The 16,941-nt window shown below is 39.3% G+C and overlaps 1 protein-coding gene across 2 annotated transcripts in view; it reads left to right on the forward strand.

Moving 5' to 3' along the window:
* Positions 1-16,941, forward strand: part of LOC125465925 (ran-binding protein 3) — a 92,387-nt gene that overhangs the window by 13,258 nt on the left and 62,188 nt on the right. For both annotated transcript variants that reach the window (XM_048559931.2, XM_048559932.2), the window contains exon 3: positions 6,033-6,077. In XM_048559931.2, the coding sequence (XP_048415888.1) occupies positions 6,033-6,077 (45 nt within the window). The remainder of the gene's footprint in view (positions 1-6,032; positions 6,078-16,941) is intronic.

Below are 16,941 nucleotides of genomic sequence, written 5' to 3' on the forward strand. Positions count from 1 at the left end.
TAAAAGTCCTGCTTAGTGCAGGTTTTTCTACTCCACTTGTGTTGAATTGCTTTCATGTACATTGATAACCTGGTCATTGATCCTGCTCCTTTCGTTTAATAAACAGGTCCTGCTGTGCAATTAGCCTGGTGGCTGCCGTGTACGTTAATTAATTCTCCCACTTTGTTCAATTTGTTTCCTCCAGGTCCATTTGGCTCCTGACCTCATAACAGTTTTGGTCCAAACAAAAGAACTGAACTCTGGAAATGACCTTGACATCTAGGCAGTATTTGACTGAGTGTGGCATTAAGGACACCTAGTAATGGGAATCAGGGAGAAAACTCGGGTCATTAGAGTCATACCAAGCAAAAAAGGAAGATGGTTTTGGAAGATCAATCATCTCCACCCCAGGACATGTCCACAGATGTTCCTCAGGATTGTGTCCTAGGTCCATGCATCTTCAGCTACTTTAATAAAGTCCTCCTTTTCATTATAAAATCCAAAGTAGGCATGTTCACTGATGATTGAATAATGTTCACCATTCACAACTCCTCAGACATTAAAACAGTCCCTACCAATATGCAGACTGGACAGCATCCAGGCTCGGACTGATAAGTAGCATGTTATGCTCATTCCACACAAGGACCAAGCAATAACCACCTCCAGAAAATCTAACTCTTGGCCCTTGAGAATCAATGGTATTACCATTGCTGAACCCTCTATTCTCATTATCCTGCGCGTCACCAATGTTCAAAAACTGTCCTCCAATGTTTTATAAATACTGTGTCTGCAAGCAGGTTACAGGCTAGGAATTCTGCATTGAGTAACCTCCCCACCTACTTCTGATTCACCAATGTCTATCTATCATTATGAGGCACAAATCAGGTGTTTAATGGAATAGTCTCTATTTGCCTGGATGAATGCTGCTCCAACAATATTCTGGAAGCCTGACACCATGTAGGGTAAACAGTTGGCTTGATAAGCACTCCATCTATCAGCTTGATTGTTTTTTACCGTTACTAGTGATGCTCGTTGGCAGCAGTGTGTACCATCCACACTGATCACAGGGTGGGCTGTGTGTTTGTCTTCACCCATCATGGGATGCACTGCAGTGTTTCAGCAAGGCTCTGCTTTTTCTTAGCAGATCAGTTCCTCGCACTGCTGCCTCACAACACCAGGGATCTAGGTTCACTTCTGGGTTTGCGTTGCTCTTTGTGTTGAGGTTTGCATGTTCTGTACGAATCTGCTTGTATTTCTGCCGGCAGTTCAAGTTTCCTCCTACAATCCAAAGATGTGCAGGTTAGGGGAATTGGCTGTGCTAAATTTTCCACATGGTGTCCAGGGATGTGCAGTATAGGTGTTAAATATGTGGGGTTACAGGGATAGGGTGGGATACTGTTTCGAGTGTTGGTGCAGACTGGATAGGCCATATACCCTATTTCCACCTTACAGGTATTCAATGGATAGAACTTTCCAAATCTTGACTCTACAACATAGAAGAACAAAGATAGCAAGCAACAACACCTGTGGAATCCCCTCCAAGTCATCCACCATCTTGACCTGGAGCTGTACTTTTGCACCTTCACTTTTGCTGAGTCAAACCCCTGCAACTCCCTTCTCAATGACACTGTTGATGTTTTTATTTGAAATTGGTACTGATTGCTAGCCCAGCCAGCAAAGCTCATAACCCACAAACAAATGAAAAAAAATCCACATACTTCCAATTTAGCTTTGCCTTACTCAGTAAAGTCAGGTTTTTGCTGTCCCCTTGTCCAAGAGTTTCCAGCACTGTTGCCCTCCTGTTTCTGGCACAAAGGCAAATTAACAGATAGGTGACAGACTGATAGCTTCAACTTAGATACAGTCCAGTCTTTTCTCCAGCTTTTTGAAATAACTAGATCTTCCTATGTCTCTTATGATCCCCTCTAACCACTTCTGTCAAAATTATTCCAACTATTCATTAATATTTAAATTCCCTTCATTTCTCCTGCCTGCTCCTTTGAAGTCCACTCTATCTCTTCATTAGTTTCAAATCTCCCCTTACAGTACGTTACGTAAGCTTTCAGAAAATTGGTCCAATTGTATTATTCAGTGCTCTGCAACACAAGTAAAAATTGTAGAATGCATATTTCATAGAAATAAATTACTGGCCCCATGATCATTCTGCTGAAATAATTTACGCTATGACTCAATGTAAACAATGTCACAGGATATCTTGTAATTTGTTAAATGTTGAAATGCTGGGTCAGTCAAACCATTCTGTTTGAAAATACATTGAGAAGCATGTCAAACTGTAGCAGTTGAATCTACTGATATTATACTTCCCATTTTAAATCATGTCACAACGATACTGAGAAATGCAATTGTCTTACATATACATTTGCAATACGTTATTTGGATGTGTCTGACCAAATAATCTGTTTTAGAGGAGTTGGTTGATGAGTAAATAGTAGCCAATGCACCGTAGAAACTTCCATGCTCTTCAAAATAGTGTGCTAGAAATTTTGATGTTCACCTGAGAGGGCTGTGTAGAATCTCATCTGAAAGATGACATCTCCAACAGTCAGGCTGTATTATACTGAAGTATTCAAGATATTTAAATTTCATATAAATAAATACCTTTGATATTCTGATGTAATTTTTATTTTTAATAAAAATGAATTAATCCACACATCTGAGGGATCAGCAAAACCAAGTTAATTCCAGGAGACTGTCTTGTTTTTCAGAATGAACATCTCTCATTTCTCAAATTTTACTCACTTAAGCATTCCCTCAAAACATTAGTTATGTGAACTTAGAAACTTCCAGAAATAAATGTTTTTTTTTCTGTACATGAAGGTTTCCTGTTTGTATGATCAGAGTTAAGGATGAGTATTGTTGGAATAACAGGCTTTGACATCTGTTAGACTTGCTTAATATTAGAATTACTATGGCCTCTTTCGTGCTAAGTTGCTGTCGGTTTAACAATTCAGTGCCCTCTACAATGCACTTGAGATTTTGAGAGTTGGGCCAACAATCTTGTCTCCTAAACCACACAAATTGAAGAATTGTAAATGTGCACAGGAGTTTAAGTTAGGATAACTTGTTTGATGCCATATCAAGAACAGAAGGCAAAATAAAAAGAAGGAAAATATTGATTAGGAAAGGGAGATGTGTACATGGCAAATAAATTAATTATTTGATTTTTTTGGTGGGGGCTGTCTCCAATAATTAAAAGTTGAAGAAATCAAGCTCCACTTTATAAAAATTTTTTATCAGTATTTGAGAGATTTTTTTGCAGGGATTAAAACTTGCCCCACTGTTAGAAGGGTGCTCACACTGGAAAAGAAGCAGTGTTTCAGTTTAATCAGTATCTACAACGTCAGTACAGAAACTTGATGTCATTCGATAGATTTGAATGGGAATCCACGTGATGAGGTTTTTGAGCAGCCTACAGAGGCCTGCGCACCTATTTTCAGATTTTCATGTTTATTTGTAGTTGATGCTGTCTAGCTTTATCCTAAATAGTGGTTTAAAAAAACTGTTAGCCTCAGAAAAATATGATCCATTCTTTATTACTGCTACAAACCTGCTTACAAAACAAAGAAATTACATTTCACAACCAATTAATTACTTTGATTTGAAGTGCTTTGTGACATCAGGTGTTTGGTGTAAGAGGAAATGCAGCAATGTGGAAATGAAGTTGGTTGATGGTCCAGAAACAAAGTAAATGAGTATTGTTCAGATTGAAGAAGAGCTGAAGTAGGAGAGTGCAGGAATCTGCTGGGTCTGATTTTTTTATATGTATATGTATATGTATGTGTACTCAAGTTGGACATAGGAAACAATTAAAATTAGCTGAGGACACGGATGTAGAGGGTTTAGCAAACAATAAGGCAGAAAGATTTCAAGAAGATGTAGGTTAGTGGAAATGAACAGTCAGCTGGCATGAAATTTAATGGAAACTTGAACAAGACAGTACATTTGGGAGAAATACAATTAAACATTTAATTGAAAGACACCGAATGTTATGAACGAACATACCTCCTTTTGGTTTCGAATAATTACAGATTTATCAGGATGACACTAGGCATCTCTATTGAGGTGATATGAGTAGATATGAGGTGAGATCTGCAACACTTGGTATTATTTCCATTGGAGCAGAGGAAGCCAAAAGAAGATGTGCTATGAAGACTTTGATAGAATGAATAGGGGAATACTCTTCTGGTTGAGAATCAAGCTGATCAATTCAAAATCATCACTGAATAAGGAGAGAGGTTAGGAGAAATTCTTTTACAACACGGGATTGTTGAACAATAAAATATTTTACCACTGTGAATGTATAAATCAGAACTTCTAAGTAAAAGTTCCAGAAGTCCACCTGCAGCAATCCTTTCTACCTGCCCTGTCCAATTTTCCACTCTAGTATCACAGCTGTCATTAACAGTCAGCGCCCTTATGTGCATAATAGCTTTTGTTTTGGAAATGTCATCGCTTCCATTCTTACCATAATTTTTTGAAAACGTTACAGCTTGCAAGGCAGAAACTGACTACTTCCCACAGATCATCTCCCTCCTGTTGTTCCTTAGTCTTTGTATCAAGCCACTCGTCATCCCTGTGACTACGGTCTCTTAACAACTGAAATATCTTTGCCTACTTCTAAGTCAGCGTTTTCTCTTAATTTCGCACTTAAGTAAAGTCTCTTACCCATATGTATCATAATCTCCACAAATTTGTTGTCTCTTACAGTCTTTATACTTTTTATCTCAATCGTTGAGGCCGTATCTTTGGCCACCCGTGTCTTACTGCCCTTCTACAATCCTAGCACTATCACTTATGCAGAATTCCTCCCTCAAATCTTTGTCAAATACTCATATCCCTCAATTTTAACACTTTGCTTTTTTGCCTTGCTGACAGCTCCTTTGTCTTTTTTGCTTAATGTTCTTGTCTATAAAACCACAATTATCTCTAATCCTTGTTCTCATTGTACAGTCTCCAGCTTTATTCCCTTAATATTGTGAGATGAAAATTTGAACACCCTTTGTACAAAATTAGCTTTGTGGTCTGTTGGCAGATCTGACCAGATCATATCTTGATAGTATCGTTGCTCTTCAAGGAGACTGTGGAAATCTGTTTATCCATTGTTTAGAAACACAGTTTTCTTTTTGTTACTTGTAACCAGTAGTTATAACATCTAAGTCAGATATTCCCTAACCAGGACTTGCTTTATATTTCTTATTTTTTTGCAAAACTGCTGGTATCCTACACAACGTAGTGACCTTACCTTAAGTGCTTGTGATTTAGCAAGAGAAAATTTTTTCTACGAATAGAGCAATCATTTTTTTCGTGTCTACAATTTTCAATCCTTGTTTAATAAGTCCTTTGATTTATCTTCTTTTTCTCTTCTACCTTAATATCTTTCAGTATGGGTCTACCATTTTAACTTGAGAGCTTAATGAAAATAAACTGACGTTCCTGTGTATACAATCTTGTCTGATCAATTGTAGCTGCCTCATGTTTCCATTAAGTATTGAAATGTACCTCCCCAAATGTTAAATCCAGATTTACTAGTTAATAGTCTGTGAAGACCAAACAGCCTTGGGCTTGATCTGGAATCTGTACATGTTGCTGATTCCAACTGGAATGAGGTAGGAGGCATTCTAATTTGTCTCTGTGATAGTGAATTAAGAAGAAGTAATGGTTTGGACGACGATTGATGTCCAGTGACCCTACTGGTATGGATATCAGTTAGAAACTGGATCAGTCCCAATTGAGATGTTCTCTCTTGCCACCCTGCAACCTACAAGCAGTTTGGCAGGGTGCCAATCTGTTATTGAGATTGAAAACTGTTTATGTGCATGAGTTACCAGAAGATATAACAGGGTCCTTGAGTGCAGAATCCGAATTTGTTGACCCAAAGTAAAGTTTTAGTATTGTCTAGTATCCTACATGTTAACTTACACTTCAACTTTATATTGTACTGTATTTGTTAAGATATATTTAATGTGGTATTTGATTTTTGATTTTAATTCATATAATTTTTAAAATGTTTATCATAACTACTGTGTTTATAGGAAAAACTTGAACCAATGACCTCACCTACACCGCCGTCAAACAAGGTAACGATAAATTCAATAAACTTCTCAAAAGTACCAGGATTGAAATGAATGAGTGTTGGGTTAATTGAATCCAAACAAAAATTTATCTGAAGACATTGTAAGGCAATATGAAGAGCTCAGCATTAGCTCCTCATGAAGTGAAAATAAACAGATTCGAAACTTACAGAAGTTGGTGAAATGCCTGATTGGACCTTGTCCAGAGAACAGGATTGGATATGGGGAGATACTGGGGATATGTATCAGAATAACTTAGTTAATTTTTAGTTTCAAAAACTCATCCATATTTTTACTTGAGCATGATATATTATGTTCGCCCTGATAAACATTTCCATGCATGTTCAGGTTTTTAAAATTATTGTTCACAAAGTTGCTACTGGTAAGTGCTGATAACAGGGTAACAAGGTATTTGGAATCTTGGACAATAAAGTGGTAAATAGTCTATCTCTTTAACCAAGTAGGTTAAAGGATTGAGAAATAAGTAGACACTGGCTGGGGAGGAGTAATCTAATCCAGTGTCAAAATGTGAACTAAATTTGAGAGGGGTAAATATTGAATTTAGAGATGAAAGAAAGATAAAGTAAGAAAAAAATAATAGTTTGCATTTTAAAACTGACCTTGCACACTCAGTTTTAAAGTAATAAAATTCTTAGGGGCACACTTAACATCGCTGAGGCCTGGTGCCAACTCTCTGACGCCTCTGCCTACCACCCCTTCGATCATGACCTCATCCCTGACCACCAAAACATCATCTCCCAGATCATCCATAACCTCAGGTGACCTCCCACCCACAGCCTCCAACCTCTTCGTTCCCCAACCCCACACCACCCATTTCTATCTCCTTCCCAAAACCCATAAACCCATAAACCCAACTGTCCTGGCCAACCCATTGTCTCTGCCTGCTCCTGCCCCACCAAACTTATTTCCACTTATCTCAACTCCATTTTCTGTCTCCCGGTTCAGGAATTCCCCACCTATGTCCAGGACAGCACCCATGCCATCCATCTCCTCCAAAACGTCCGATTCCCTGGCTCTCAACGCCTCCACTGCATCTCTTGTGTTTTCTGCATCTCAGCCATCACATCCCCTTCCCGCAGTAAAAACAAAGACAGAATTCTCCCTGTCCTTACATATCACCCCATTAACCTCCGGATTCAACACAGCATTCTCTGCCACTTCTGCCACCTGCATTCTGACCCCACTATGAAGTACATATTTCCCTCTCCACCTTAATCTGCCTTTTGGAGGGACTGTGCTCTCCGTGACTAATTCGTCCGCTCCGCACTCCCCACTATTCCACCACCCCACGGCACCTTTCCCTGCAACTGTAGGAGGTGCTACATCTGCCCCCACACCTCGCCCCCTCACCTCCATCCTAGGCCCCAAAAATACCTTCCACATTAAACAGATGTTCAACTGCACATCCACTAATGTGGTGTATTGTATCCACTGTTCCCAATGTGGGCTTCTCTACATCAGGGAGATCAAGCGAAAGCTTGGAGACCGCTTTGTGGAGCACCTACATTCGCTTTGCGACAAACGGCAACACATCCTAGTTGCAAACCACTTCAGCTCACCCTCCCACCCCCCGGATGACATGTCCATCCTGGGCCACCTCCACTGTCACAGTTATGCCACCCAGAAACTGGAGGAACGGCACCGCATATTACAACTTGGGAGCCCACAACCCAGTGGTCTCTGTGCACTTTCCTAGCTTCAAAATCTCCCCACCCTCAACCTCATCCCGAGACAGCCCCTGCCTCAGAGAGCCCTCCCCTCATGCCTACCTCCTTGACCTGTCTGTCTTCTCTCCCACCTGTCCACTCCCCCCCTTCACTGACCTACACCCACCCCCACTTCCTTCCTACACTCACCTTTACTAGCTTCATCCTCACCTCCTTGACCTGTCCGTCTCTTCTCCCACCCATCTGCTCCACCATCTACCTCTGTCACCGCACCCCCCCCCCACTCTCTTTATTTCAGAGTCCCTGTCTCCTCCCCCATTTCTGAAGAAGGGTCCAGATCTAAAATGTCAGCTTTCCTGATCCTCTGATGCTGCCTGGCCTGCTGTATTCTTCCAGCTCCACACCTTGTGATCTGAGACTCCAGCATCGGCAGTTCCTACTATGGATACTTTTCTTACTTTGCTCATTGGCAGTCATTTACAAATATTGTTAAATGGGTATAGTTAATTAATAGCAATGCAATCAAATGAGGGAAAGCAATGCTTTTGTGATGTTATAACTGCAATATTAATCCAGAGACCCAGGTAATGTTCTGGGTTCAATGGCAGATGTTGGAATTTTAATTGAATAAAAATTTGGATTAAGAGTCTAATGATGACCATGAAACTGTTGACAATTGTCAAAAAAACCCACCTCATTCACTAATGTCCTTTTGGGAAGCACATCTGCCATCCTTTTCTGGTTTGGGTCGAGACTGTCAGCAGTGTGGACTCTCAAATGCCCATTGTGCAATTCAGCACGAGTAATAAATACTGAACTATTTTCTTTGTCCCGTTAATGAATAAAATAAGCCAGATACTTGTTGTGATTTGTATTTCAGGCAATTGTTCTTGTTCTTTACAAGTTGTAGATGTTTTAGAATCAACTTGTTCAAATGATAATGATGTCACACCTTGGAACAAGTAGAGTTGAATCCGGGACTCCAGAGGTGGGGATAATAATACTGCACTACAAGAGCCTGTTTCTCATAAAGTTGATATGTACCTCCTTAATTTCATACCTTATTGAGATGCTATTATTCTTCAGCAAAATATGAACAACAGTTATTAACTAGTCAGATTTGCAGCTCTCAAAAATTTGGAATAATTTCAGAGAATGCCTTGAGAGTTCTTGGTACCTCCTTTTCTCTGTTTGTGGTAGGCAATGTAATTTAAATGTGTTTTCAAATTTCATTGCTATAAGTAACTGGTCATATTAGACACCCAAGTTTACTCTTCAAAAAATGCTGTTTATGCATCTCTGAAGTTGCTCTCTCAGTTTGGAACTTGAATTTATTTGATACCTAAAAGTCTACCAAAGCAAGTATTGTTTGTCTGAATTTTGTATACAAATTTGGAGGATTGCCTGATTAACTGGCTTCGGAAAAGAGTTGGTAACAAGTTTGTGGGACTACGTACCCACTTGTGTATATTTGCCTTTCTTTACGTAAATTCAAGCATATGAATAATAATGATGGGACTGTAGCTGACCTGATTACAGCCTCAGTTCCACGTTCCAATCTATCCCATATGCTGTTTGACTCCCTTGTTAATCAATAATCTATCTAACTCTGAAGAAAAATATTCAAGGACCTCTACCACCCTCTGAGGAGAAAAGAGTTCCACAGACTCATGACCCTTTGACAGAAGACAAATATTTTTCATCTCCATCATAAATGGGAGACTCCCACTTTTTAAACTCTGACTACTAGTTCTGATATCTCTCAGGAGGGCAGATATTCTTTCAACATCCACCCTATTAAATCCATTCTATCTCTTAAATGCTTCAGTATTGTTGTGAAGTTGGTAGAGTACTGGGGAATTGGAAGACAGGATGTTAGAATTTGTTTGTAAAAATGATGAGGGGGGAGAGGAGTGTATGGCCCCTTTTAGAGGTGATGCTTGGAGTCCTGAAATTGAAACGTATTAATTAGCAGTGTGGTTGGCAACCAAGGCTTGTTTTGATATTAAGACAATCAGCTTGAAAATCAGCCAATTAATTGAAACTAGGCACTTAGAGACTGAAAACCAATTGAATTTAAATCGGATGGTGTTGACAACGTAGAATAAATCCTAGTTTCAGAAAATTGAGAGGTCATCGAGGGTATATAAGAAGAGGGTTTTTTAAAAAAAAATCAGTGAGCGTGAACTGCCATCAAAAGAGTAAAACTGCCTCTCACAGAAATCTTAAGGACCTCTGATTAAGTACCATCTGAAAGGTGCCATGGCACTCTTAGCTAATATTCCTGACACAAGGATTCAATGAAGAAATAATTTTTGACTGAAAAATAGTGGAAAATACAAGGAACATTTCGGAAAATGTTTCTTTACTGTAGTTTTGAGAGTCTAGGTTTTAATTTTTTTTTATTACTTTGGTTTATATAAGTGGGGCTTATATTTTTTGGGGATTTTTCTTTATTCGGGAATAGTTAGTAGTTGAGGGAATTGTTGGGTTTGTTAGTAGTTCTGTTAATTTGATGAAATAAGTTGTTGTTTGTTGCTTATAAAGTGAGTATCAGGCAGTTCATTTTATTCAACCAACCTCTCTATAACAATATGATCACCTTTCAATCTTCTAACAGCAATAAGTACCAGCCCAGTCAATGCAACCTTTCTTCTATGATAGCTCTTCCGTCCCAATAGTGTGGCAAGTGCCTTCTCTAGATAGCAGTTAGTGTGATTATTGCCGTTCTTGAATAAGGAGATGAGCAATTTTAGACATCTAATAATTATCGTAAGTAGTCACCATATCGCTTTGGAACATAATTGCTTTAATGATGTAATTGCATTGGGCAATAATGAAGTGATGTGGTCCATACATTAGAGGAACATATATATCTTGGGGGAGGGGATAGGGTGGATGGGGTAAAAATACAAAAATTGTAGAAGTTGGCAGGGAATGTTGAGAATGTGGTTAAAGAGAGAGATATGAATTTGCACTTTTTTAATGGAGGCATAAATGCAAAACCAAAATAATTATGAATGCCTTTCAGCCTCAACTAGAATGTCACAACCAATTTCTTGTATGAAGGATGTGAAGGGTCGAGAGGCAATGCAAAGGAGAGTTAAGGGAATGGTTCCAGACGTACGTTGGAGACGTTGTTCTGGAGATTTGATAGAGTTGTTCCAAAAATGAAGAGTAGATAGAGAACCAGAAAACACAGATTTAAAGTGAGCAGGAAGATCATATGAGCAAGAATTTTTCCTGTATGCAGTGAATGGTTACAGCCTGGTAAGGGGGTGGAGGCAAATGCAATCATGGCTTTCCAAGGGAATTTAATCAATTCCCTGAAGAGTGGAGGATTGTAGGGGTACAATCAAAGGCATTGGATCAGCAAAATTGCTCTTGCAGAGAGCCTGCTGGATGTAACAAATCAGAGGATTCTAATGTGCTGCAACTGTTCAGTGATTCATTGAGTCATACAACATAAAAGGCGCCCCTCAGCTCATTGGGTCTGTGCCAACCTACCGACACTAACTGTGATTTTCAGTTTGCCCCATAGCCATGAATATTTTTAACATTTCTTGTGCTCATTCATATACCTGTTAAAGGTTGTGAGGTTTCCTGCCTCTACTGCCCCCCAAGTCCATGCATTTCAGATTTCCACCACCCTCTGGTTGAAAAGATTTTTCCGCAAATCCCCTCTAGACCTCCTGTACATCACCTTAAAACTGTGCCGCCTTATTATTGACCCTTCAACTAAGGGAACAGCTGCTTCTGGTCCATGCTGCTCATAATCTTACATATATTAATCACGTCCACCCTCAACTTTCTCTGCGCTGAGAAAAATAACTAAGCCTGTCCGGACTCTTTCATAGCTAAAATGCTTTAACCCATTCAACCCCGTATCTCCTCTGCACTCCCTCTAGTGTAATCACATCCTTCCTGTAGTATGGTGGCCAGGACTTCATATAGTATTCCAGTTATGGCGTAACTAAAGTTTTGTGCACCTCCAACGTAACCTCCCTGCACTTATAAGTTGTTGCCATGACTGTTAAAAGTAAGGCAGTTTCCCATATACACACCGATAAAGTTTTATGTACTGTATGTGGGATTCTATGAAAAATGTGGCATTGCCTTTTGTAAACTTCATTTGTCCTCACCAACAATTAGTTCCAGTTTCTGCTTTTTAATTTCATTGCTCACTGCTTCTTTCCGTTCAGTTGATGTCATGTATATCTTTCCCCTTGTCCCTCTGACATTGATCCTCATTATCATCATCCTCTTCTGTTCTATTAAATGCTTAGCACTCAGTTAGTTATCAACGTATGCTGGTTTATGTGCTTTTTTGCATTTGCTTATAGAATTTTTGTCTTTTCATTGTTTCTTTGCATTTCAGACAATGCTGAGTATTTCACCAATGCAGATTTATTTATCTTTATTTTTATGTGATCTGTGATGATTAGTTCATTAAATGTTTGCTTTTCATGTCAGGGTTCCTTTAAATTCCATTGCCACATATATTTATGCATAAATTTTTAGTTCAGTGTTGTGTTATTTCTTAGATAATTGTAAAGTAGCTATTGAGTATACATTACAGGCTATGATCTATATAATTTACAGTTAAAAATTACATGACACCATGTTAAAGTCCAATAGGTTTATTTGAACATACAAGCTTTTGGAGTCTCACTCCTCCTTCAGATGTTAGTGAGGGAGTGAGTGAGCAGCATCAGACATAGAATTTATAAGCAAAAGATCTAACTGTCGTAGAACAGATACAAATATATTGAACTAATCCAAGGTGGCTGTTGGGTCTTTAATCATTTAGAAAGGAGATGGAGGTTTCGCTTGATTAACATGCAAATCCGGGAATTTCTTTTGAGTCACTGTTCTGAGATAACTGAAGGTCTTATCAGTATACCGGAGGTGACATCTCAGGTCAGACAATGCATTTTAGGTGCGAGTACAACTGATGCAAATGTATTGAACAAACCTAAGATGGCTGTTTAAACAGTTAATAGCCATCTTAGGTTTGTTCAATACATTCATATCTGTTCTGTGACCCTTTGATCTTTCATTTATAAATTCTCTATCCTGTGCCACCTCTCACCAACACCTGAAGAAGGAACAAGACTCTGACAGCTGGTGTTTTCAAATAAACCTGTTGGACTGTATCATGGTGTTGTGATTTTTGACCTTGTTCACCCAGATCAACACCAGCATCTCCACATCATAATTTACAAAGGAAAGATCAGGTTGAGTGCAAGTAGGAATATTATTGTGGTGTTAGAAGTTGGCAGTGCTACATTTGACCATTTACTGCTTGGGTGAGGAGGAGGGTAGGAAAGTAGTGAAGCTTTGTTTTGGAAGACTGACTTCCAATAATGTTATAAATTTACCAAATTAAGTAATTAATTCGCATAACCTGTGCTTGCCACTAGAGCCTTTCCACCGTATTTCTGGGACCGTAACAAGTGACATTTTTGGGGTTTCTGATATTTGCCTCTGGATTATGAAAAGTATATCTGAATTGGCATAGATCATTAGAGCTTTGTTGTCATTGCAGGTCAACTGTCCCCTTTTGTGAGTTGAAACTGATGAAGGGCAACTTTGGGATTGGTTAGAAATGTCTTCAGGCAGAGAGTGGAGGAACTCCCATTGGCCTAGAAATCCAGTTCTAGCTATAGCTGTGTAGACCGGAGTTCAAATCTCACCATTGTAGTTTGTGTAAATTAAATTTATTTCATCCGTAAACCGAGAATTATAAAATCAGTCTGAATAATAGTCACCATGACAAATATCATTGTTACTTAATGCCATATTGGATAGGAAATTGGCCATTATGACCTGGTTTTGCCTACATGTGATGCAGATCCACTGCAACATGAACGACTCTCTCTTCTGTTAAAATGGCCAAGCAAATAACTCAGTCAAGAGCAAGTAAGGATGAGCAACAAATGTTGGCCTTGTTAGTGACACCCATGTCCCAGGAAAGAGTGATCACCTGGGTGTAAAAAGTGTGGAATGTTTTAAAAAGAAACATGCTGTGGGAATATGGACTTTTCTAAATTGTACTCTTCATTTGCTGCCTTTATTCTAATTAACATTGTGGTCTGTTTCCAAATCAGTAGTTTTTTATGGTTGGCTATTTTAGAATAACCCTTAGCATTGACTCCAAATACATTGAATCTTGCAGCATAGAAGGAGGTATGATGTACAAGTGCTGGTGTTGGGAGGAACTGGGGATATAGTTTCACACACCAACATTTACCTCATAACCCAGTAAATTAGTACTCTTCAATACATGTTCAGGTGCCTTTTGAAAATTTCTGTGAAATGTGCTTGTGCCACTGTTTCAAGGAATCACAGAAAAGTTACAGTATAACAACAGACCATTCAGTCCATTGTGACTCTATCAACTTAGAGAGAACCTAAATGTAATCACCTGTTTTATTTCCATCTTCCAGCACCTGATCCATAGCCTTACAGCTTAAAGTGCTTTAAATGCTTTTAGTAAGTTGAGGGCTTCTGCTTCCACCACCAAACTGTGTAGCAAATTCCAAGCATCCACTATCCTCCAGGTGAAAACGTTTTCCTCCTATTCCCTCCAGTACTCTACCAATCATTTTAAATCTGCATCCTCTGGTAATTGATGTCACCAATAGAGAGGTCCAGTCTTTCCTCTCCACCACGTCTAGGCCCATCATACTTCCGCACACCTTAAGTAACACCTCAATTGATAGAGGAGATAAGACAAATTTTCATAATTTAGGGTCGAAGAGCTTGGGGAAAATGGGCAGGAAAATCACGTTAAATCTGAGCTGAGATCAACCATGATCGTATCAAATGGTGGAGCAGGCTTGACAATTGGAATTGCCTACTCCTATTCCTAGTTTGTATTTTCTTATGTTAACTAGCATTGTTTGCCCTCCCCAAGTGCATTACTTTGCACTTCTCTAGATTAAATTCCATTTGCTAATTTTCCACCCACTTGACCTCACCATTGATATAATTCTGGAGTTGACAGCTAAATCTGTTCACTATCAATAACATGGCCAATTTTTGTTTCACCGGCATATTTCCGAATTATGGCTATTATATTTCAGTGCAAATCATTAATATATATAAAATAGTCAGCAAGAAATGGCTTTCCATTCATAAAAACAGCCATTGGCCACTTCCATTTGTTTACTGTTGCTGAACCAATTTTGAATTTAAATAAAACTATAAAAGAATTTCAGATGCTGGAAATAGAAACAAAAACAGAAATTGCTGTAAAAGCTCAGCAGGTCTGGCAGCATCTGTGAAGAGAAGTCAGAGTTAACGTGTCGGGTCCAGTGACCCTTCCTCAGAACTTGCGTGTATTTAGTGAAATTCGAAAATAATCTTCAGAGCATCCATTTTTTTTTTTCCTGGCCTTTTTTAATGGCACAGGAAGCATTCCATCCAGCTCCAGTGATTTATCTTCCTTGAAGGATGTCAGTTCTTCAGTACTTCCTCTTGCATTATGCTTCTCCTTTTGTGAACGTAGAGTCCAGGTGCTCTTTAAGAATCCAGCTCACATCTTCTGCGCTTATACGTTCTCTGGTACATTTCTAATAGTACCTGCCATTGAGTTTTGAGAAGATTTGTAGCTCAGGTTGAGGTTCTGGATGTGAGTTTGCTCGCTGAGCTAGAAGGTTAGTTTTCAGACGTTTTGTCACCATTCTAGGTAACATTATCAGTGAGTCTCCGACGAAGCGCTGGTGTTGTGTCCCGCTTTCTATTTATCTGTTTAGGTTTCCTTGAGTTGGTGATGTCATTTCCTGTTCTTTTTCTCAGGGGATGGTAGATTGATTTGGAGCCAGTGTGTTTGTCGATGGAGTTCCGGTTAGAATGCCATGCTTCTAGGAATTCTCGTGCGTGTCTCTGTTTGGCTTGTCCTAGGATGGATGATGGATAGAAAGCTAGCCACCAGGATACATGAACATCAACTAGCCACAAAACGACATGACCCACTATCACTCGTATCCTTACATACAGATGAGGAAGGACACCACTTTGATTGGGACAACACATCCATCCTGGGACAAGCCAAACACAGACACGCACGAGAATTCCTAGAAGCATGGCATTCCAACCGAAGTCCATGAACAAACACATTGATTTGGAGCCAATCTACCATCCCCTGTGAAAAAGTACAGAAAATGACATCACCAACGCAGGAAATGACATCACCAACCCAAGGAAACCTAAACAGATAAATAGAAAGCGGGACGTAACACCAGCGCTTCATTGGAGGCTCACTGATGATGTTACCTAGAATGGTGACGAAATGTCTGAAAACTAACCTTCCAGCTCAGCGAGCAAACTTACATCCAGTACCTGCCATCTCCTTAGATATTCTCTCACTTCTAGTATACTGAAGAAACATTTTGGGTTTTCTTTGATTTTTATCTGTCAGTATTTTTTCTTATCTCCCCCTTTGCTTTCCTAATTTACTTTTTTGAGTGGCACTGTGATCCATCTGTAAATGCACACTTGCACCTGTTGTGTCACTCTGGCTCTCATGTTCTGCCTCCGTAAACTTTTAATGCTGAAGATTCAATTCATTCATTTCAGTTCAGTGGTACTGAAGGCAAACTGCAAATCTACAGATTATCCACCAGAGAGACAGGTGACCCAGTAAGGAACTCGCAAACGTTGCGATAGCTATATTTGCAACTAATGGCTGATATTAAATGGATCCCCCTGTTTTTCTTTCCCTTTCCGTTCAACTTTCCAAAGCAATTTAGAATCTCATGATTTCCTTGCATAAACTGCAAGAGATTTATACTACAACTTTAACAGTAAAAACATCCCAAATAAAGGATCTTTCTCTCTCTCCCTCTCCCCCTCTCTCCCCCCCCCCCCCACACACACACACACTCTCTCTCTCTCTCTTCTCTCTCCCAACCATCCCCCAAGGCGCTTCACTCAATTAAAAAAAATATGCCTGTTCTATCGATCTACTTTTCTATAGTAGTGCTAAATGTGTTTGTTTTATGGTTACAGTCTCCAAAATGGTAACTTGCTGTTACCTTTTCTATTTAGAGAGACATAGAATACGGGAACAGGAGTAGTCCATTTATCCCTTCGAGCCAGCTCTGTCATGTTCTCTCCCTATACCCTTTGATCCCTTTAGCCCTAAGAGCTGTATCTACATCATTTTTGAAAGTCTT

Source organism: Stegostoma tigrinum, chromosome 30, assembly GCF_030684315.1.
Source record: "Stegostoma tigrinum isolate sSteTig4 chromosome 30, sSteTig4.hap1, whole genome shotgun sequence".
Lineage (NCBI taxonomy): Eukaryota > Metazoa > Chordata > Chondrichthyes > Orectolobiformes > Stegostomatidae > Stegostoma > Stegostoma tigrinum.